Source organism: Pleurodeles waltl, chromosome 2_1 (assembly GCF_031143425.1).
Source record: "Pleurodeles waltl isolate 20211129_DDA chromosome 2_1, aPleWal1.hap1.20221129, whole genome shotgun sequence".
Taxonomy (NCBI): Eukaryota; Metazoa; Chordata; class Amphibia; order Caudata; family Salamandridae; genus Pleurodeles; species Pleurodeles waltl.
The window spans coordinates 641,701,851-641,724,535 of record NC_090438.1 but is presented as its reverse complement, the minus strand read 5'-3'; the positions used below and the strand labels follow the sequence as shown (position 1 = coordinate 641,724,535).

The following is a 22,685-nucleotide window of genomic DNA, read 5'->3' as shown; positions in this document are numbered from 1 at the left end:
AATTTATTTTTATACACAAATAAAAAAATACACTTGCATAAAGGATATTGCAAAATGAAAACAAGCCAAACACCTCACAGAAGGAAACTAAGTGTGAAGGAGGAAAAACAATTAGACAAGGCTTTCAATTGCATACAAGGAACCTGAACGCAGCACATACCAGAGCTGAAGTACCGACCTGATATTGTGAACACTTCAAATAGTAATTTACTGGACACTTTCACAAACGCAGTTTCTGATAACCAAAAGTTCAGTATGTCGAAAATAACAGATGACTTTCAAGCATCCTAGAGGTTCTACTACATCTCTTGGAATGCATATAAAAATAATTTCTTTGGTTTTAAGTTAAATGAATACAAAACGTTCTCGTGCCTAGGCATCACCTCTTCACAGCTCCCCTGAGTTTACTCTTGAGCCAAGTGAATGAGGCATGCCGATAGAGGGTCCATTTGCATCATGCCAGGTTAGCCAATAGATGAGTTCTTTGTAAAGGGGTGACATCACTGCCACTTGAAAGAGAAGCTGTTCGTTGTGGGCGGGAACATGCTAATAAGTCCATGAGAGTGGAAGGAGAAGGCATTCTGCAGCGACGCACGAACGTAGTGCAACGCAGCTCGACGGCGGAAACAACAACTCACCCAGCGTGGGAAAATCCAAATGGGAAAGAGGTTCCTTTATTAAAAAGCCAGAGGAGCAGGTCTGGGGCAGAGGGGTGAGAGAAAGACATGGCCTTGGTATGTTTTAATTACGTTTCATCAACACAACACTCCCTGTGCAAAACAGCTGCTGTGCTGTGACAGAATAAAATCTGTGGGATGGTGGCGAGGACACTGCCATGCCGGCACTCCAACGACAATTTCCAATGAGAGCCCTTTCAGATCCTCAATGGATCACTGACATGTAAGTAGACACTTAAAGCAGCACGCTTTCTTAGGGTGCTGAATTTAAAGCGATCAATTACAGCAGCCGTTCGGGCGACCAGCACGGAGATATAAATGGTACTTCAATTATTGGCACTCATTTAATTAACCAGATACTTAGAAGAGTCTGTTTAGCTGAATATTATTTGAAAGGTTGAAAAAAATATCACATTAAGTTTCAATGTAAACTCAATCACAGTTCTACAACCCATTAGCACACAACCCCAACACAACCTCCCACAGAATATTATAACTCCCAACATGACTCCAAGCCCTCCAACTGGCTCAAGTGTTTGCCACCTGTTAGACTTTTCATCCTTGGGGTGGTCTCCCTTAGCTTTTTGCCTCTGTTCCCCAGGTTGTTGATGTGTGCCGGACTCTGATTTTGCTGTTTTAATTACTCTGGGCACTTTACCACTGTTAACCAGTGCTAAAGTGCAAGTGCTCTTTTACCAAATGTGTATGTAATTGGCTTATCCAGGATTGGCATATTTGATTTACTAGTAAGTCCCTAGTAAGGTGCACTAGAGGTGCCAGGGCCTGTAAATCAAATTCTACTAGTGGGCCTGCAGCACTGGTTGTACCACCCACATAAGATGCTCTTTAATCACGTCTCAGACCTGCCATTGCAGTATCTGTGTGCAGTTGTCAACTGTAAATTCGACTTAGCAAGTGTACCCACATGCCAGGCCTAAACCTTCCCTTTTCTTACATGTAAGGCACCCCTACGGTAGCCCCTAGGTAGCCCCAAGGGCAGAGTGCAGTGTATGGTTAAGGTAGGACATGTGTTTTATATGTCCTGACAGTGAAATATTGCTAAATTCGTTTTTCACTGTTGCAAGGCCTGTCCCTCTCATAGATTAACATGGGGGGTACCTTTAAATCTGATTAAAGTGCAGATTCCCTTTGGGAGCAGATGGACAAGTGGAGTTTGGGGTCTCTGAGCTCACAATTTAAAAATACATCTTTTAGTAAATTAGATTTTAAGATTGTGTGTTTGAAAATGCCACTTTTAGAAAGTGAGCTTTTTCTTGCTTATACCATTTCTGTGACTCTGCTTGTTTGTGGATTCCATGTCTGGGTCAGTTCAACAGTTGGGCTGGTTGCACCTCATACTAGACAGTGACACAAAGGGAGCTGGGGTGTAGCCTGCAATTCCTGATGAGCCATCTGTGCTAGGAGGAAGGGGAGGAGCGGTCACTCACACCTGAAAGGGCTGTGCCTGCCCTCACACAATGCAGTCTCCAACCTCCTGGTGAGTGTCTGGGGCCTGGCCTGTGCAAGGTAGGATTTCACATTCAAAAGAGACTTTACTTTGATGTAGGCCTATTTCAAAGGAGAAAATGGGTATAAGAAGGGCACCCAATACCACAGACTTTAGAACACTTCTGGAAACCAGGAGGAATCTCTGCCTGGAGAAGAGTTGAAGAGCTGAGGAAGAAGAGCTGCCCTGCTTGTGACTGTGCTTTGTGGAGCTATCCTGCAGTTGCTGCTTCTGCCAGAGTAAGAGGGCAAAGACTGGACACTGTGTGCCTTCCATCTTGTGAAGATCTCCAAGGGCTTGATTTAGAGGTTGCCTCCTGTTGTTTGAAGTCTCAGGGACAGCAAGGACTTCTCTCTGCCAGCACCTGGAGTCTCTGGAGAGACTCCTACTCTGCCCTGTGGTGCCCATCCAGTTCCTAGGACCCTGAAAGGAGAAGCTGGGAGCCTAAGTGGAGGAAATACACGCAGAGATCGCGGTGCGGGGAAAAGATTGACACAATTGTGATCTGAGGCTGAAGAAAATGTGCCGCCGGCTACACGGCTGAAAATCAACTCTTGCCGGAAACGCGACCGAAGAATCGACGCACGGAGCAGGAAAAATTATGCGCAGCATCGCTAACGGAGGCTGGGAGATCGCAACCCGTGCTGCGTGGTTTTCAGATCATCGTGCTGCTGGATTTCCGACACAAACACCGCTGGGGGTGTAAAAACAACGCAAGGGCTGCCCAGACCCGAGAGTGTTGACCGAATCAAAGCATCGCTCTCCTGCGGAGAGAAGAAACGACGCGCCCTGACCAGATGAAAGTAGGAAACGACGCAAGGTCTCGCTCGTGCGTGAATTCGACGCATCGCAAGCCTTTTTGATGCACACTCACCCATGCGGGGTTATTTTTGATGCACCCAAGGTACATTTTCACGTGAACAGTGTTAGTGTATGTTTTAAACTACATAAAGACTCTTTTTGCTTTTTAATTGATAACTTGACTTGTGTATTTGTGTCATTTTGGTCTTGTTTTGTTTAGATAAATATTTTCTTTTTTTCTAAACCTGTATTGTGCTATTTTGTAGTGTTTTCATTAAGTTACTCTGTGTGTTGGTACAAATACTTTACACCTAGCACTCTGAAATTAAGCCTACTGCTCCGCCAAGCTACCAAGTGGGTAAGCAGGGGTTAGCTGAGGGTGATTCTCTTTTACCCTGACTAGAGTGAGGATCCTTGCTTGAACGGGGGTAACCTGACTGTCAACCAAAGACCCCATTTCTAACACCACCTCAACAGAATATTCTCTTGCATGTATGCACACCTGCATAAACAGCGAATGGCATCAAAGCTGCATCATGCTCAAGTATGCCTCAAAATGTAGTATCCACCGAAATATAAACAATGCACAACTGTACACATCAGAGGAACAAAACAAACACCAACGTCCTTCAGCACATACATCCATGAACAAAATAGTCTTCAGAGAATTTTAACTGAACCTAGTCAGTCACTACCCAATATATTCCATCACTAAACAATACAATAAAGTACTCCAACACTGCTGGCCACTATCCCAATGGTTTTCACAGCTAAACAATGGGAAGTACAACAAAATACAATATCAAGAGGGCACTATGACTCAAGTCAATGAGTACTTCAGAAATGTAAAAGGCCGGCCAGTTTCCAGCAGGGCTTGAGGATTTTACAAGAGCTGGGAATGTGCATAAAAATGCACATAATTTAACAGAACAAAAAAATATTATTTTATTGCCCCCTGCCGGAATTACTGGAAAGTAAACTAAAACATATGTGCACCCAGGCCTTGCATTACAAGAGCGTGGTAGGAGGGAATGTATTAAGTGTTTTTAATCTAAGAAATTATTTACCGCTTCAGTGCAGGTGTCGGCCAGTGGCCGACACCCGCACTACCTCCCTGGTGCGGGTCATGACCAGTGGGCGACACCAGGGAGGGGGTTAAAAAATCTTCTGGTGCAATTTTTTTTTTTTTGCACAGCCCCCCCACCTGCCCCTTTGTGATGTCAGCACGCTGCAAGGTGCACTGGTGTCACAATCTGTTGTTGCCACTTCCTGCTTCAGTGGAGAAAACGGGCCCAAACGGGACTTCCCGATGTTCTGGAAGGCTTAATTTGAAAGGGCAGATTCTCCCCTTTCAAATGAAGTCTTCCTGACTGGATTCCTAACCCCAGTTGACACCAGGAATGTCAATTGGGGGAGCCGCCCCCCCCGCCGAAAACGGGCCGCCGCCACCCCCCCCCCCCTCTCTCAAACGGGGGCATTTTTTAACATTTTTTTTTTAAAGGCACGTTCACCCCTGGGAGGGGGGCAGTCATGCCCGATCGCACCCTGCAAGGGTTTAAAAAAACAAAGAAAATTGGCAGGGGATATATATATATCAAAACCACAAAGATACTGGCAACGCACTCCGTTGAGTCTTAATCCTTCACTTTTCGCTTGTTCAATTGTGTGCACCACTCGGAACGACTTAACACGACTTATCATGGCCGTGTCCATCAACTGCATTACATGATAATTTATGGTCTAGTAACCACATTTTCAGGTATTTGGCTTATTTTCAATGCTGGAAATCTCGCAATTTCCCTGGAACAACTTACTGTGCTCATACTTATATCACTACTATTCCCAGAATGCATTGTATTGGCAATAATTATGTGAGAATATAAAAGTGAACAGAGTGAAAGGACTTGTAAACTCGGAAGAAGACTGGTTGGTTGAAACGCGTCAGTTTTGTTTTGGCTGCACTGATTAAAAGTAAAGGATTAAGACTCAACGGAGTGCGTTGCCAGTATCTTTGTGGTTTTGCTATTAAATCGAGGGGACGGTCTGCCCTCAGGCTCCGCATCAGCTGTAAGAGCGCGCCGCCATTTCGACCGCATTGCTTTGAGGATAGATATATATAATATATTATATATATCACTTTTCACTTCTGTCAACACATGTGTGGTTTCCCTGGGGGCTGCGATCGGCCCTCTGGAAAACCACACCGACATGTAAAAGTGATCTCTCTCTGTGTATGTGTGTGTGTGTGTATATATGTATATATGGAAAATGTCACTTACTCAGTGTACATCTGTTCGTGGCATTAGTCGCTGCAGATTCACATGCTGTGCACATCCCATCATCTGGTGTTGGGCTCAGAGTGTTACAAGTTGTTTTTCTTCGAAGAAGTCATTTCGAGTCACGAGATCGAGGGACTCCTCCCATTTCGGCTCCATTGCGCATGGGCATCGACTCCATCTTAGATTGTTTTCCCCGCAGAGGGTGAGGTAGGAGTTGTATATGCAAGTAATAGTGCCCATGCAATGGAGTGAATACGTAAGTACATAATGTAGTTTAAAGTAATATATTTATAAATATACAGATGTTCAAGATCAACTTCTAAACGGCTACAGGCTCCCAGGGAGGCGGGTGGGCGCATGTGAATCTGCAGCGACTAATGCCACGAACAGATGTACACTGGGTAAGTGACATTTTCCATTCGATGGCATGTGTAGCTGCAGATACACATGCTGTGCATAGACTATTAAGCAGTTATCTCCCAAAAAGCGGTGGTTCAGCCTGTAGGAGTTGAAGTTGTTTGAAACAATGTTCGTAGTACTGCTTGGCCTACTGTGGCTTGTTGTGCCGTTAGCACATCTACCCAGTAGTGTTTGGTAAATGTATGAGGCGTAGACCATGTAGCTGCCTTACATATTTCGGTCATTGGAATATTTCCTAGAAAGGCCATGGTAGCACCTTTCTTTCTAGTTGAGTGTGCCTTTGGTGTAATAGGCAGTTCTCTTTTTGCTTTAAGATAACAGGTTTGAATGCACTTAACTATCCATCTAGCAATGCCTTGTTTAGAAATTGGATTTCCTGTATGAGGTTTTTGGAAAGCAATAAATAATTGTTTTGTTTTTCGAATTAGTTTTGTTCTGTCAATGTAGTACATTAACGCTCTTTTGATGTCTAATGTATGTAGTGCTCTTTCAGCTACAGAGTCTGGCTGTGGGAAGAACACTGGTAATTCTACTGTTTGATTTAAGTGGAACGGTGATATGACTTTTGGTAAAAATTTAGGATTTGTCCGTAGAACTACTTTATGCTTGTGTATTTGAATAAATGGTTCTTGTATGGTAAATGCTTGAATCTCACTCACTCTTCTTAAAGATGTGATGGCAATTAAAAATGCAACTTTCCATGTTAAGTATTGCATTTCACAAGAGTGCATGGGCTCAAAAGGTGGACCCATGAGTCGTGTTAAGACAATGTTGAGGTTCCATGAAGGAACTGGTGGTGTTCTTGGTGGTATAATTCTCTTTAGACCTTCCATAAATGCTTTTATGACTGGTATCCTAAATAGAGAAGTTGAGTGCGTAATTTGCAGGTAAGCTGAAATTGCTGTAAGATGTATCTTAATGGAAGAAAAAGCTAGCTTTGACTTTTGCAGATGTAGTAAGTATCCTACGATGTCTTTGGCAGATGCGTGTAAGGGTTGAATTTGATTATTATGGTAGTAATAAACAAATCTTTTCCACTTATTTGCATAGCAATGTCTAGTGGTAGGTTTCCTAGCTTGTTTTATGACCTCCATACATTCATGTGTAAGGTCTAAGTGTCCGAACTCTAGGACTTCAGGAGCCAGATTGCTAGATTCAGCGATGCTGGATTTGGGTGTCTGATCTGTTGTTTGTGTTGCGTTAACAGATCTGGTATGTTTGGTAGTTTGACATGAGGCACTACTGAGAGGTCTAGTAGTGTCGTGTACCAAGGTTGTCTTGCCCATGTTGGCGCTATTAGTATGAGTTTGAGTTTGTTTTGACTCAATTTGTTTACTAGATATGGAAGGAGGGGGAGAGGCGGAAAAGCGTAAGCAAATATCCCTGACCAACTCATCCATAACGCATTGCCCTGAGACTGATGTTGTGGGTACCTGGATGCAAAGTTTTGGCATTTTGCGTTTTCCTTTGTTGCAAATAGATCTATTTGTGGTGTTCCCCAACTCTGGAAGTAAGTATTCAGTATTTGGGGGTGAATCTCCCATTCGTGGATCTGTTGGTGATCCCGAGAGAGATTGTCTGCTAACTGATTCTGAATTCCTGGAATGAATTGTGCTATTAGGCGAATGTGGTTGTAAATCGCCCAATGCCATATTTTCTGTGCCAGGAGACACAACTGTGTTGAGTGTGTGCCTCACTGTTTGTTTAGGTAATACATAGTTGTCATGTTGTCTGTTTTGACAAGAATGTGTTTGTGGCTTATTATGGGTTGAAATGCTTTCAGCGCTAGAAATACTGCCAATAGTTCTAAGTGATTTATGGGAAACTGTTTTTGGTGAGTGTCCCATTGTCCTTGGATGCTGTATTGATTGAGGTGTGCTCCCCACCCTATCATGGAGGCATCTGTAGTGATTACATATTGTGGCACTGGGTCTTGGAAAGGCCGCCCTTGGTTTAAATTTATACTGTTCCACCATTGAAGCGAGGTGTATGTTTGGCGGTCTACCAACACCAGATCTAGAAGTTAACCCTGTGCCTGTGACCACTGTGATGCTAGGCACTGTTGTAAGGGCCGCATGTGCAACCTTGCGTTTGGGACAATGGCTATGCATGAGGACATCATGCCTAGGAGTTTCATCACCATTTTGACTTGTATTTTTTGATTTGGATACATGGCCTGTATTACCTTGTGAAATGCGTGAACCCTTTGTGGACTTGGAGTGGCAATCCCTTTTGCTGTGTTGATTGTCGCCCCTAAGTATTGCTGTGTTTGACAAGGCAGAAGGTGTGACTTTGTGTAGTTGATTGAGAAACCTAGTTTATGGAGGGTTTCTATGACATACTTTGTGTGTTGTGAACACCTTTCTAGCGTGTTGGTTTTGATTAACCAATCGTCTAGGTACGGGAACACATGTATTTGCTGCCTTCTGATATGTGCAGCTACGACTGCTAGGCACTTTGTAAAAACTCTTGGCGCAGTTGTTATTCCGAATGGCAACACCTTGAATTGGTAATGTATCCCTTGGAATACAAACCTTAAGTACTTTCTGTGTGAAGGATGTATCGGTATATGGAAATATGCATCCTTTAGGTCTAGTGTTGTCATGTAGTCTTGTTGTTTGAGTAGTGGGATTACTTCTTGTAATGTCACCATGTATTTAATGTTCAGAGATCTAATATAGGTCTCAGACTCTTGTCTTTTTTGGGTATGAGAAAGTACAGAGAGTAAACTCCTGTTCCTTTCTGGTGTTTTGGTACTAATTCTATTGCTTCTTTTAGTAGCAATGCCTGAACTTCTAGTCCTAGATGATCTATATGTTGTTTTGACATATTGTGTGTTTTCGGTGGGACGTTTGGAGGGAATTTGAGAAATTCTATGCAATAACCATGCTGGATAATTGCCAGTACCCAAGTGTCTGTTGTAATCTCCTCCCAATGTTTGTAAAAATGGCTTAGTCTCCCCCCCACAGGTGTTATGTGTTGGGGATGTGTGACTTGGAAGTCACTGCTTGTTTTGAGGGGTTTTGGGGCTTTGGAACTTCCCTCTATTTTTTTGGAATTGTCCCCCTCTATATTGCCCCCGAAAACCTCCCCGCTGATATTGGCTTTGATAAGTGGGCCTTGCTTGTGAGGTTGTGGCTTCTGTAGGTTGACCTCGAAACCCTCCCCTAAATTGTGTTTTGCGAAATGTGCCTCTGCTTTGTGGGGAGTAGAGTGCGCCCATGGCTTTTGCGGTATCAGTATCTTTTTTGAGTTTTTCAATAGCAGTGTCGACCTCCGGCCCAAACAACTGCTGTTCATTAAAGGGCATATTCAGCACGGCTTGTTGTATTTCCGGCTTGAATCCTGACGTACGCAACCATGCGTGTCTCCTTATCGTTATTGCAGTATTTACTGTCCTTGCAGCCGTATCTGCTGCGTCCATTGATGACCGTATCTGATTATTGGAGATACTTTGTCCTTCTTCTACCACTTGTTGTGCCCTTTTCTGGAACTCTTTGGGTAAGTGTTCTATGAAATGCTGCATTTCGTCCCAATGAGCTCTATCGTATCTTGCCAAAAGTGCTTGTGAATTTACAATACGCCATTGGTTTGCTGCTTGTGCTGCAACTCTTTTACCTGCAGCATCGAATTTGCGACTTTCCTTGTCTGGAGGTGGTGCATCTCCCGAGGTATGAGAGTTTGCTCTCTTGCGAGCTGCCCCAACAACCACAGAATCTGGCGTTAATTGCTGCGTAATATAAACAGGGTCTGTTGGTGGTGGCTTGTACTTCTTCTCCACCCTTGGAGTTATGGCTCTGCCTTTTACAGGATCCAGAAATATTTGTTTGGAATGTTTTATCATTCCTGGGAGCATAGGTAAGCTTTGGTATTGGCTATGAGTGGAGGAGAGTGTATTAAACAAAAAGTCATCCTCAATTGGTTCTGAATGCAAGGTGACGTTATGAAACGCAGCTGCCCTTGAGACCACCTGCGTGTAGGATGTACTGTCTTCAGGTGGCGACGGCCTCGCAGGGTAACAGTCTGGGCTGTTATCTGATACAGGAGCATCATAAAGGTCCCATGCATCAGGATCATCTTGCCTCATTGCAGTATGAGTCGGGGATTGCATCAGTGGTGGAGTGGCTACCGGTGATGTGTGCATTGATGGTGGTGGAGATGGTGGTGGAGTTGTTTGTCTTGCCACCTTTGCCTGTGGCTGCTTGTCCTTTTCTTGAAAGGCAAGTTTTCTTTTTGTCTTGATTGGGGGAAGAGTGCTTATCTTCCCCGTGTCTTTTTGAATGTGGAGCCTTCTTTGAGTGTAGTCTGGCTCAACAGATTCAAGTTCCTCTCCGAACTTATGTCCTTGCATCTGGGAGGACAATCCCTGTTCCTCTGTGTAGGAACCTGTTTTCGGTTCCGAGGCTGGATGTTTCGAATCGAAATACTTTCGGTCGCCTTTTTGGGCTCCGAGGAAACCTTCTTTATTTTCGGCGTCGTGGTGTCTCGGTGCCGAACCATTTCGGTGCCACTGTCTCGGTGCCGAATCTGCTCGGAGCCGCTGTCTCGGGCCCGAGATTGTTGTGTGGCGGTATCTCGACCGGAGTCGGATGACTTCGCCACATGCATGCCCTTTTTCGGTGCTGATGATCCGTCACCTATTTTTCGGGTTAAGCCATGGCCTGTTGGCAGTGGCGTCCCCTGGGCTTTTGTTGTCTTCTCGTGAGTTTTATGTTTCGACGTCTTACTCACGGTTTTCGGCGCTTCTTCGGGATCGAGCTCGTCCGAGTCCGATTCCTGGATGGAGAAGATTTCTTCTTCCTCCTCGAAACGCCCTTGTCCTGTCGGCGCAGACGCCATCTGCAGTCTTCTCGCTCTTCGGTCTCTTAATGTCTTCCTCGACCGAAACGCTCGACAGGCTTCACAGGTATCCTCCTTGTGCTCTGGAGACAGACACAAGTTACAGACCAGATGCTGATCTGTATATGGATACTTGTTATGACATTTTGGGCAGAAGCGGAATGGGGTCCGTTCCATCAGCCTTGAAGAGACACGTGGCCGGGACCAGGCCCCGATGGGGGGATCGAAAAAACCCCAAAGGGCCACCGGAGCTCTTCAAAAGTCAGTGTCGATCTGTTGTAACTAACCCGATACCGAACGCAAACAATACCGACAATTTTTCTGAGATTCTAACTAACTTTCCGACCCGAAACACGGAGCGAAAAGGAACACGTCCGAAGCCGATGGCGGAAAAAAAACAATCTAAGATGGAGTCGACGCCCATGCGCAATGGAGCCGAAATGGGAGGAGTCCCTCGATCTCGTGACTCGAAAAGACTTCTTCGAAGAAAAACTACTTGTAACACTCCGAGCCCAACACCAGATGGTGGGATATGCACAGCATGTGTATCTGCAGCTACACATGCCATCGAACATATATATATATATATATATGGAAAATGTCACTTACCCAGTGTACATCTGTTCGTGGCATTAGTCGCTGCAGATTCACATGCTGTGCACAGTCCGCCATCTGGTGTTGGGCTCGGAGTGTTACAAGTTGTTTTTCTTCGAAGAAGTCTTTTCGAGTCACGAGATCGAGGGACTCCTCCCATTTCGACTCCATTGCGCATGGGCGTCGACTCCATCTTAGATTGTTTTGCCCGCAGAGGGTGAGGTAGGAGTTGTGTATGCTAGTAATAGTGCCCATGCAATGGAGTGGATGCGTATGTACATAATAAAGTTGTAAGTAATATATTTACAAATGTACAAATGTTTAAGATCTACTTCTAAATGGCTACAGGCTCCCGGGGAGGCGGGTGGGCGCATGTGAATCTGCAGTGACTAATGCCACGAACAGATGTACACTGGGTAAGTGACATTTTCCGTTTGATGGCATGTGTAGCTGCAGATACACATGCTGTGCATAGACTAGTAAGCAGTTATCTCCCCAAAAGCGGTGGTTCAGCCTGTAGGAGTTGAAGTAGTTTGAAATAATGTTCTTAATACAGCTTGACCTACTGTTGCTTGTTGTGCAGTTAGCACATCTACACAGTAGTGCTTGGTAAATGTATGAGGCGTAGACCATGTTGCTGCCTTACATATTTCGTTCATTGGAATATTTCCTAGAAAGGCCATGGTAGCACCTTTCTTTCTGGTTGAGTGTGCCTTTGGTGTAATAGGCAGTTCTCTTTTAGCTTTAAGATAGCAGGTTTGAATGCACTTAACTATCCATCTAGCAATGCCTTGTTTTGAAATTGGATTTCCTGTATGAGGTTTTTGAAAGGCGATAAATAGTTGTTTTGTCTTTCGAATTAGTTTTGTTCTGTCAATGTAGTACATTAGTGCTCTTTTGATGTCTAATGTATGTAGTGCTCTTTCGGCTACAGAATCTGGCTGTGGGAAGAACACTGGTAATTCTACCGTTTGATTTAAGTGGAACGGTGAGATTACTTTTGGTAAAAATTTAGGATTGGTCCGTAGAACAACTTTATTTTTGTGTATTTGAATAAATGGTTCTTGAATGGTAAATGCTTGAATTTCACTCACTCTTCTTAGAGATGTGATGGCAATTAAAAATGCAACTTTCCACGTTAAGTATTGCATTTCACAAGAGTGCATGGGCTCAAAAGGTGGACCCATGAGTCGTGTGAGGACAATGTTGAGGTTCCATGAAGGAACTGGTGGTGTTCTTGGTGGTATAATTCTCTTTAGGCCTTCCATAAACGCCTTTATGACTGGTATCCTAAACAATGAAATTGAGTGCGTAATTTGTAGGTAAGCAGAAATTGCCGTAAGATGTATTTTAATGGAAGAGAAAGCTAGGTTAGATTTTTGCAAATGTAGTAAGTATCCTACTATTTCTTTTGCAGATGCTTGTAAAGGTTGAATTTGATTATTACGGCAGTAATAAACAAATCTTTTCCACTTATTTGCATAGCAGTGTCTAGTGGTAGGTTTTCTAGCTTGTTTTATGACCTCCATACATTCCTGTGTGAGGTCTAAGTGCCCGAATTCTAGGATTTCAGGAGCCAAATTGCTAGATTCAACGATGCTGGATTTGGATGTCTGATCTGTTGTTTGTGTTGTGTTAACAGATCTGGTCTGTTGGGTAGTTTGGCATGAGGTACTACTGAAAGGTCTAGTAGTGTTGTGTACCAAGGTTGCCTTGCCCATGTTGGTGCTATTAGTATGAGTTTGAGTTTGTTTTGACTCAACCTGTTTACTAGATATGGAAGGAGAGGGAGAGGGGGAAAAGCATACGCAAATATCCCTGACCAGTTCATCCATAGAGCATTGCCTTGGGATTGATCTTGTGGGTACCTGGATGCGAAGTTTTGGCATTTTGAGTTTTCCTTTGTTGCAAATAGATCTATTTGAGGTGTTCCCCAAATTTGAAAGTAATTGTTTAGTATTTGGGGGTGAATTTCCCATTCGTGGGTTTGTTGGTGATCTCGAGAGAGATTGTCTGCCAACTGGTTCTGAATCCCTGGAATAAATTGTGCTATTAGGCGAATGTGGACATGAATCGCCCAATGCCATATTTTTTGTGTTAGGAGGCACAACTGTGTCGAGTGTGTCCCTCCTTGTTTGTTTAGATAATACATTGTTGTCATGTTGTCTGTTTTGACAAGAATGTCTTTTTGGGTTATTATGGGTTGAAATGCTTTCAGCGCTAGAAATACTGCTAACAGTTCTAAGTGATTTATGTGAAACTGCCTCTGATGTATGTCCCATTGTCCTTGGATGCTGTGTTGATTGAGGTGTGCTCCCCACCCTGTCATGGAAGCATCCGTCGTTATGACGTATTGTGGCACTGGGTCTTGGAAAGGCCACCCTCGGTTTAAATTTGTACTGTTCCACCATAGAAGCGAGATGTATGTTTGGCGGTCTATCAACACCAGATCTAGAAGTTGACCCTGTGCTTGTGACCATTGTGATGCTAGGCACTGTTGTAAGGGCCGCATGTGCAATCTTGCGTTTGGGACAATGGCTATGCATGAAGACATCATGCCTAGGAGTTTCATTACCTTTTTGACTTGTATCTTTTGTGTTGGATACATGGCCTGTATTACCTTGTGAAATGTTTGAACCCTTTGTGGACTTGGAGTGGCAATCCCTTTTGCTGTGTTGATTGTCGCTCCTAAGTATTGCTGTGTTTGACACAGCAAAAGGTGTGACTTTGCGTAGTTGATGGAGAAACCTAGCCTGTGAAGGGTCTGTATGACATATTTTGTGTGCTGTGAACACTGTCTTAGCGTGTTGGTTTTAATTAACCAGTCGTCTAAGTACGGGAACACATGTATTTGCTGCCTTCTGATATGTGCAGCTACTACTGCCAGGCATTTTGTAAAAACTCTTGGCGCAGTTGTTATTCCGAATGGCAACACTTTGAATTGGTAATGTATTCCTTGGAATACAAACCTTAGGTATTTCCTGTGTGAAGGATGTATTGGTATATGGAAATACGCATCTTTTAGGTCTAATGTTGTCATGTAGTCTTGCTGTTTGAGCAGTGGGATTACGTCTTGTAATGTGACCATGTGAAAGTGGTCTGATTTGATGTAGGTATTTAGTGTTCTGAGATCTAGTATTGGTCTCAGAGTTTTGTCCTTTTTGGGTATTAGAAAGTACAGTGAGTAAACTCCTGTGTTTTTTTGTAGATTTGGTACTAATTCTATTGTGTCCTTTTGTAGCAATGCTTGAACTTCTAGTCCTAGAAGATCTATATGTTGTTTTGACATATTGTGTGTTTTCGGTGGGACGTTTGGAGGGAATTGGAGAAATTCTATGCAATAACCATGCTGGATAATTGCTAAGACCCAAGTGTCTGTTGTTATTTCCTCCCAAAGTTTGTAAAATTGGCTTAGTCTTCCCCCCACAGGTGTTATGTGATGGGGTTATGTGACTTGTGAGTCACTGCTTATTTTGAGGAGTTTTTGGGCCTTGGAATTTTCCTTGATTTTTTGGGAATTGGCCCCCTCTATATTGCCCCCGAAAACCTCCCCTTTGATATTGACTCTGGTAAGTAGGCCTTGTTTGTGAGGTTGTGGCTTCTGTGGGTTGACCTCGAAACCCTCCCCTAAAAGGTGTTTTTCGAAATGTGCCTCTGCTCTGCGGGGAGTAGAGTGATCCCATGGCTTTGGCTGTATCGGTGTCTTTTTTGAGTTTGTCAATGGCAGTGTCCACCTCCGGCCCAAACAATTGCTGTTCATTAAATGGCATATTCAGGACAGCTTGTTGGATTTCCGGCTTGAACCCTGAAGTGCACACCCATGCGTGCCTTCGTATCGTGATTGCAGTGTTTATTGTCCTTGCAGCTGTATCTGCGGCATCCATGGAAGACCGTATCTGATTATTTGAGATACTTTGTCCCTCTTCCACCACCTGTTGCGCTCTTTTTTGGAACTCCTTGGGTAAGTGTTCGATGAAATTTTGCATTTCATCCTAATGAGCTCTGTCGTATCTTGCCAAAAGTGCTTGTGAATTGGCAATACGCCATTGATTTGCTGCTTGTGCTGCAACCCTTTTTCCCGCAGCATCAAATTTGCGGCTCTCCTTGTCTGGAGGTGGTGCGTCTCCTGAGGTATGAGAGTTGGCTCTCTTACAAGCTGCCCCGACAACTACTGATTCTGGTGTTAGTTGTGTTGTAATATAGATTGGATCTGTTGGCGGTGGCTTGTACTTTTTCTCCACCCTTGGAGTTATGGCTCTGCCTTTAACTGGATCCTGAAATATTTGTTTTGAATGTCTTAGCATTCCTGGGAGCATGGGAAGGCTTTGGTACTGGCTATGGGTGGAGGATAGGGTGTTAAACAGAAAGTCATCCTCAATTGGTTCCGAATGTAAGGTGACGTGAAATTCGGCTGCCCTTGCGACCACCTGTGTGTAGGATGTACTGTCCTCAGGTGGTGACGGTTTTGTAGGATAGGAGTCTGGGCTGTTGTCAGACACTGGAGCATCGTAAAGGTCCCATGCATCGGGATCATCCTGACTCATTGTAGTATGAGCTGGTGAGTGCATCAGTGGTGGAGTTGTTGCTGGTGATGCATGTATTGATGGTGGTGGAGACGGTGGTGGGGTTGTTTTCCTTGCCACCTTTGCCTGTGGTTGCTTGTCCTTTTGTTCAAAGGCAAGTTTCCTTTTTATTTTGATTGGGGGAAGAGTGGTTATCTTCCCTGTGTCCTCATGAATATGAAGCCTTCTTTGCGTGTAGTCAGGCTCTACAGCTTGAAGCTCCTCTCCAAACCTATGTAATTGGGAGGTTAATCCTTGTTCCTCTGTATAGGAACTAGTTTTCGGCTCCGAGGCTGGATGTTTCAGAACCGAAACCTTTTCGGAAGTCTTTTTAAGCTCCGAAGAAACCTTCGTTGTTTTCGGCGTGGTGTCTCGGTGCCGAAATTCTTCGGTGCCGCTGTCTCTGTGCCGAAGTTTCTCGGAGCCGCTGTCTCGGCTCCGAGGTTGCTGTGTGACGGTATCTCGACCGGAGTCGGATGACTTCGACACCAGCATGCCCTTTTTCGGTGCCTTGGATGGGTCACCTAGTTTTCGGGTTAAGCCATGGCCTGTTGGCGGTGGCGTCCCCTGGGCTTTTGTGGACTTCTCGTGAGTCTTGATTTTCGACGTCTTACTCACGGTTTTGGGTGTTTCTTCGGCGTCGAGTTCTTCAGAATCCGACTCGTGGACGGAGAAAGCTTCTTCTTCCTCCTCGAAGCGATCTTGACCTGTCGGCGTGGACGCCATTTGTAGTCTCCTGGCTCTTCCGTCTCTCAGCGTCTTCCTCGACCGAAACGCTCGACAGGCTTCACAAGTATCCTCCTTGTGCTCGGGGGACAAGCACAAGTTACAGACCAGATGGTGATCCGTATACGGATACTTGTGATGGCATTTTGGGCAGAAGCGGAATGGGGTCCGTTCCATCAGCCTTGAAGTTGCACATGGCCGGGCCGACCAGGCCCCGACGGGGGATAGAAAAAACCCCAAAGGGCCACCGGAGCTCTTCAAAATTCGGTGTCGATTTGTTCTAACTAACCCGATACCGAACGCAAACAATACCGACGTTTTTTTCCGAGATTCTAACTAACTTTCCGACCCGAAACACGGAGCGAAAAGGAACACGTCCGAACCCGATGGCGGAAAAAAAACAATCTAAGATGGAGTCGACGCCCATGCGCAATGGAGTCGAAATGGGAGGAGTCCCTCGGTCTCGTGACTCAAAAAGACTTCTTCGAAGAAAAACAACTTGTAACACTCCGAGCCCAACACCAGATGGCGGACTGTGCACAGCATGTGTATCTGCAGCTACACATGCCATCGAACATATATATTCGCCACCAGTTCTCTTGCAGTTGCAGCTTGCATCTTCAAAGCAATGCACATACTTCAACTGACGCGTTTCAACTGTAGCTTTTAGGCAGCAATAAAAAAAGTCAAGTAAGTCTTGTGATTATGTTTCTGCTAGAAAAGGATCTGACTTTTGTCTAGTGGCAGTTTTGATGCCATAAAGTAGCGCAGAAGGTTTATATACCTACTGCAAAGATCAAATCTGTACTTTATGTAAATAGCTGAGTAGATTAGTAAAGTCAGCCATTACCTGTCCTATAATACAAATGAAATGCATGTGCTGGGGGGGCTATGGAGAGATGGAGGGCACTTTTGCTGGGTGGTAGTGAAGGAATCCGAGGAGGAGGTCATGGGAATGGGAGCACCAATAATGACTGTTGGACTGGGTGCTAGAGGCGCTAAAGACTGTGTCGATTGGTATGTGACAAGGTGAAGTAATAGTGTGGTTTTTTTTTAGTGTCTTGAAAGAATGTGGTGATTGAGGGAAGAAGCAAAGGTAATGTGACCTCTACTGTTGCACGTATCACACACACACACACACACACACACACACACACACACACACACACACACACACACACACACACACACACACACACACACACACACACACACAACCCCCCCACCAGCAATTTTGTGACTGTCTAGGTAGGCTAGTGTTTTAGAGCGAGAGTTTAGCCAGTAGCTGAGATGGCATCTTGTTGGGTGACAGCTGCTCAAGCCCTAACCCGGGTTACTGAGGACAGCTCTGACGTAGGATCAGAGACTGAGACAGCAGATACTGAGACAGCATCTGAGGGATAGGACAGTGGCGCAGACTCTGGGACAGATTTTTCAGTCAGAGGAGTCCCATTTGATAACTCCTATTCCATTGATTATGAAGGAGGTGATGAGGACAGTCCTGCTGTTCCTTCGCAAGCAGTCTATGCAGCAGGACAACAGTGGGTTAGCCCAACCCAGAGAGCAGGTGCATGCGGCGGCAAGCACAGAGAGAGAGCACTCTCTTGGGAGCTTCCCAATTTAATTCAGCCCCAAATTCCACTGCCCAAATCGTATTGTGGAGACATCAAAATTATATATCACAAAACAAACTGGTTTTGTAAGACAGGCACCTGCGTTTTTGGTTCTGGGCTCAGCGGCCATACAGGGAAACCTACTAAAACCCAGACATTTCTGAAAACTAGGCATCCGGAGGAGTCTACAGAGGTGTGACTTGTGTGGAATTCCCCAAAATGTTCTTACCCAGGATACCCTGCAAATGTAAAATGTTGAATAAAAACTCATTGTTTCTTGTATTTCTGTCACACAAAGTACAGGAATATGCTGGGATCCACGAAACTCCGAACACCCAGTGTTTACCCCACCTGAGTGCCTTATTGCCAGCGTCAGGAATGGATCACCCCAAGGTTAACAGTTGCCCTCATGTAGGGATAAGCAGTGACCGTTGTATGATCTATTCCTGCTGCGGGAACTAGGCCTTCCCACACAAGTGAGGTACCATTTTTATCGGGAGACTTGGGGGAATGCTAGGTGGAAGGAAATTTGTGGCTCCTCTCAGATTCTAGAACTTTCTGGCACCGAAATGTGAGGAAAAATTGTTTTTTTGCCAAATATTGAGGTTTGCAAATGTTTCTGGGTAACAGAACCTAGTGAAAGCGCCACAAGTGACCCCATTGTGGGTTCCTCTAGGTGTCTATTTTTTAAAAATGCACAGGTTTGGTAGGTTTTCCTAGGTACCGGCTGAGCTAAAGACCAAAATCCACAGCTCAGCACTTTCCAAAAAACACATCAGTTTTCAGTGTAAAAAATTAATGTGTCCATGTTGTGTTTTAGGGCATTTTCAGTTGCGGGCACTAGGCATACCCACACAAGTGGGGTACCATTTTTATCAGGAGACTTGGGGGAATGTTGGGTGGAAGGAAGTCTGCGGCTCCTCTCAGATTCCAGAACTTTGCAGCACCGAAATCTCAGGGAAAAGTGTTTTTTCTGGCAAATTTTGAGGTTTGCAAAGGATTCTGGGTAACAGAATTTGGTGAGAGCCCCACAAGTCCTGCCATCCTGGATTCTCCTAGGTGTCTAGTTTTCAAAAATAAAGAAGTCTGGTAGGTTTCCCCAGGTGTCGGCTGAGGTAGAGGCCAAAATCCACACTTTCCAAAAAATCACGTCAGATTTCAAAGTAAAAATGTGATGTGTCCATATTGCGTTTCCTGTCATGGGCATTAGGCTTACCCAGCATTAGGCCTACCCACACAAGTGAGGTACCATTTTTACCGGGAGACTTGGGGGAACACAGAATAGCAGAACAAGTGTTATTGCCCCTTGTCTTTCTCTACATTTGTTCCTTCAAAATGCAAGACAGTGTGTAAAAAATACATATATTTGAGAAATGCCCTGTAATTCACATGCTAGTATGGGCACCCTGGAATTCAGAGATGTGCAAATAACCACTGCTTCTCAGCACCTTATCTTGTGCCCATTTTGGAAATACAAAGGTTTCCTTGATGCCTATTTTTCACTCTTTATATTTTACCAAATGAATTTCTGTACACCCGTGTAGATCCTTTATTGGCTCTGGCTACCTAGGGTTCTTGATGAACGTACAAGCCCTATATATCCCCGCAATCAGAGGAGTCCAGCAGACGTAACGGTATATTACTTTTGAAAATATAACATCGCAGGAAAAAGTTAGAGAGTAAAACGTGGACAAAAATGGCAGTTTTTTGTTTACCTCAATTTGTTTTTCAGCTGTTATTTTCTGTCGGAAAACCTTGTAGGATCTATACTAATGACCCTTTGCTGAATTCAGAATTTTGCCTACTTTTCAGAAATTTTTAGCTGTCCGGGATCCAGCATTAGTTTAACACCCATTTCTGTTACTAACTGGAAGGAGGCTCGAAGCACAAAAATAGTAAAAATGGGGTATGTCCCAGTAAAATGCCAAAATTGTGTTGAAAAAAGTTGTTTTCTGATTAAAATGTGCCTGTTCCTGAAAGATGGGAAGATGGTGATTTTAGCACCGCAAACCCTTTATTGATGCCATTTTCAGGGGATAAAAACAAATGCTTTCTTCTGCAGCCCTGTTTTCCAATCAATTTTTCTGTAAAAAAAATAAAAAAAGAATTTAGCTGTGTTTTGGCTAATTTCTTGGTCTCCTACAGGTGAACCCACAAGCTCTTGGTACCTTTAGAATCCCTAGAATGTTGGGGGAAAAAAGACGCTAATTTGGCATGGATAGCTTATGTGGACAAAACGTTATGAAAGCCTAAGCGCGAACTACCACAAATATCCAAAAAAGGGCTCAGCACGGGGGGTGGTAGGCCCTGCTAAGGGGTTAAATGGGTTGGTGGGGACACGTGGAGTTCAGCTGATGTAATTACAAATTAAATAAAGAGTTTAGGGGTATTTTTTCCAAAGTAAATCTGTCTGACATATTTTGCCTCGCATTTTCCCCGTCCTGTCCCCCCCTGCACAGAGGAATGTAATTCTTCTAACAAGCTGGGTGTGACACAGAAAAATGCTGCAAGTGTTTCTGGGAGGGAGGAGCCTAAGTGTGCGTCTACAGAAAGTCACGTTACATTGCCTAAATGTGAAAATATAAACATACCTGGAAAACACGAGAACGATGCTAAAGTACTCTGGTTTGCCCTTTAACAGGTTTGCAAATTATGGTGAACTGATACAGAGTCAATGCCCAATGCCCATTGTAAATATCAATTAGTAGTAAAGTTCACGAACAGAAACAATAGAACTTTTGGATCTTAGGTGTCGTCACAAAATTCTAACCATTTTTTTTAGACGTACTTTTTTTTCTTTTGTAGTATTAAAAAACAGTGCAATGAGAGGAGTTACTGGTATTTTAACGGGAGTGCATGGATTAGATTTAATAGTGGATTGCACCCATTGTTCTCGCCGACAACTTGGTACTAATTCAATTTTACCATGCACTGGGTGGTTCTGAATGTATGACACAAAAAGTATTTCTTGGAGCAAGTGCATGTATAATACTTCCTGATGAGTCCCATTCCTATGTGGAATATTTTAAAACAGAAATTACCATTTCTTCTTGACGCCAGACCTCCAAAACAGCAACTAAGGCAAATGTGGCTGAATAAAACAAGTTAAGGTAGCCTGGTTACCACTGACTTCAATATCAAAATGAAACTGCAGCAGACTGTTGAAGACATATTTAACAAATTTGCAAGAGATTTAGAATCTATGCCATGCAACAAATGTAAGTGGCAATCAAAATGCAAAGTGGTTAAGTCATTGTTCCTAAAGCAGCAGCAGCAGAGAACAGTACCACATGGTGGTTTGTAAGTCATATGAATTTAAGGTAGTAGTCAATGTCATAAGTAGTCAGTTTGATGGACTTCGCTTATGAGGCTAAGAGAGGCTACAATGGAATATATACAAAAATTTTAATAGATTCAGAAATAACCTAGATGAATAAGTCATGCAGATAGAAAAAAGTTCTACGCTATAGTGGAACTTTTTATTTCTATGCAATTTAGAGACGATGGCGAGGCAAAAACAATCATATTTATGTGCATGAATTTCCTAAAAACGTTCACATTTCTCAGAAGGCTCTATCTGTAGACACAATCACAAACTTTAATACAAATTCATTTGACAGTGCTTTAAAGAGATTTTACAGAAAGTTATTACTTTCACAGCTTTCCAGAAATGGGCCATCCTCCCGCCATCTCACCCTGTGTAGAATGTTTAGAAGGGGCAACAAATTGGCAGATAAACATTATTTGAGGATATCAGATTCTCACCTTTCTACCCGGGAGGCGGGACTCAGGCTTGATAGGGTGCATGGAGAGGCAAAGGCCCGCTGACAGGAAGACACTTCCGTCCTGAAGAGGGCAGAGTTTGCTCCAACAGAGCTGTCTGACATCGCAAGGCTGTTGTTGAGGCTTTCTGGGTAACTGCGGGTCTCTGAGGCTAAACAGCGAGAAAAGAGTGTTTTTAAAACAAGTGCTATAATTTTTTAGAAAAGTATGTTTGTAACATATTAAGTTGAAATTAGAACTACATGTTTTACTGATGAATATAGTTTCTATAAAGTAGTTTTTACTGCTCACGTTATGGCATGCAAATGCCAAACTTTAAACATTCACAAACCACACTGGTTTAAACGATAGAAGAATGAACTACATGGATCAAGTTTAGCTATAGTTAATTTGTCATACTGTTTTATTGTCAACATTCTCAGTGCAACATGTTCCAAACTAACAAAATGCATTTATTTCCATCTGTTTATTAGTCTACAGGCATTGGTCTCATGATCTTGTGAAATTAGGGCAGCACATCTAGAAAATACATCGAAAAATACTTCTCGTATCCAGATCATTTACAGGACTAATATTTTTAGGTGGTAAATATTCATATTCACATACAAATCTGTCATAAAATATTAATTATTGATACCTTGTACATCTATCTTTTTTATGTGGGATACAAACATCTCAAAAGAAAAGATCTACATGCAACTGGTCTTTGATACACAGCACAGTTAAGCAAAATGAGTGGTCACGGGTTTGTGTAGAGGTAGACAATGCAATGTCAGGTTAACAAACTGACAAGCATGAAAATATACGAATTAGTGATGAGAATTCGACTTGAGTGGAGTGCTCAATGAGAACAGACAAATTTAAAATCATGCTTAGGACAGATT

General features: G+C 43.6%; 1 protein-coding gene across 4 annotated transcripts in view; it reads right to left on the bottom strand.

Moving 5' to 3' along the window:
* TNS3 (tensin 3) overlaps positions 1-22,685 on the bottom strand; it is a 752,439-nt gene that overhangs the window by 40,550 nt on the left and 689,204 nt on the right. For all 4 annotated transcript variants that reach the window (XM_069216157.1, XM_069216170.1, XM_069216149.1 and 1 more), the window contains one exon: positions 21,784-21,952. In XM_069216157.1, the coding sequence (XP_069072258.1) occupies positions 21,784-21,952 (169 nt within the window). The remainder of the gene's footprint in view (positions 1-21,783; positions 21,953-22,685) is intronic.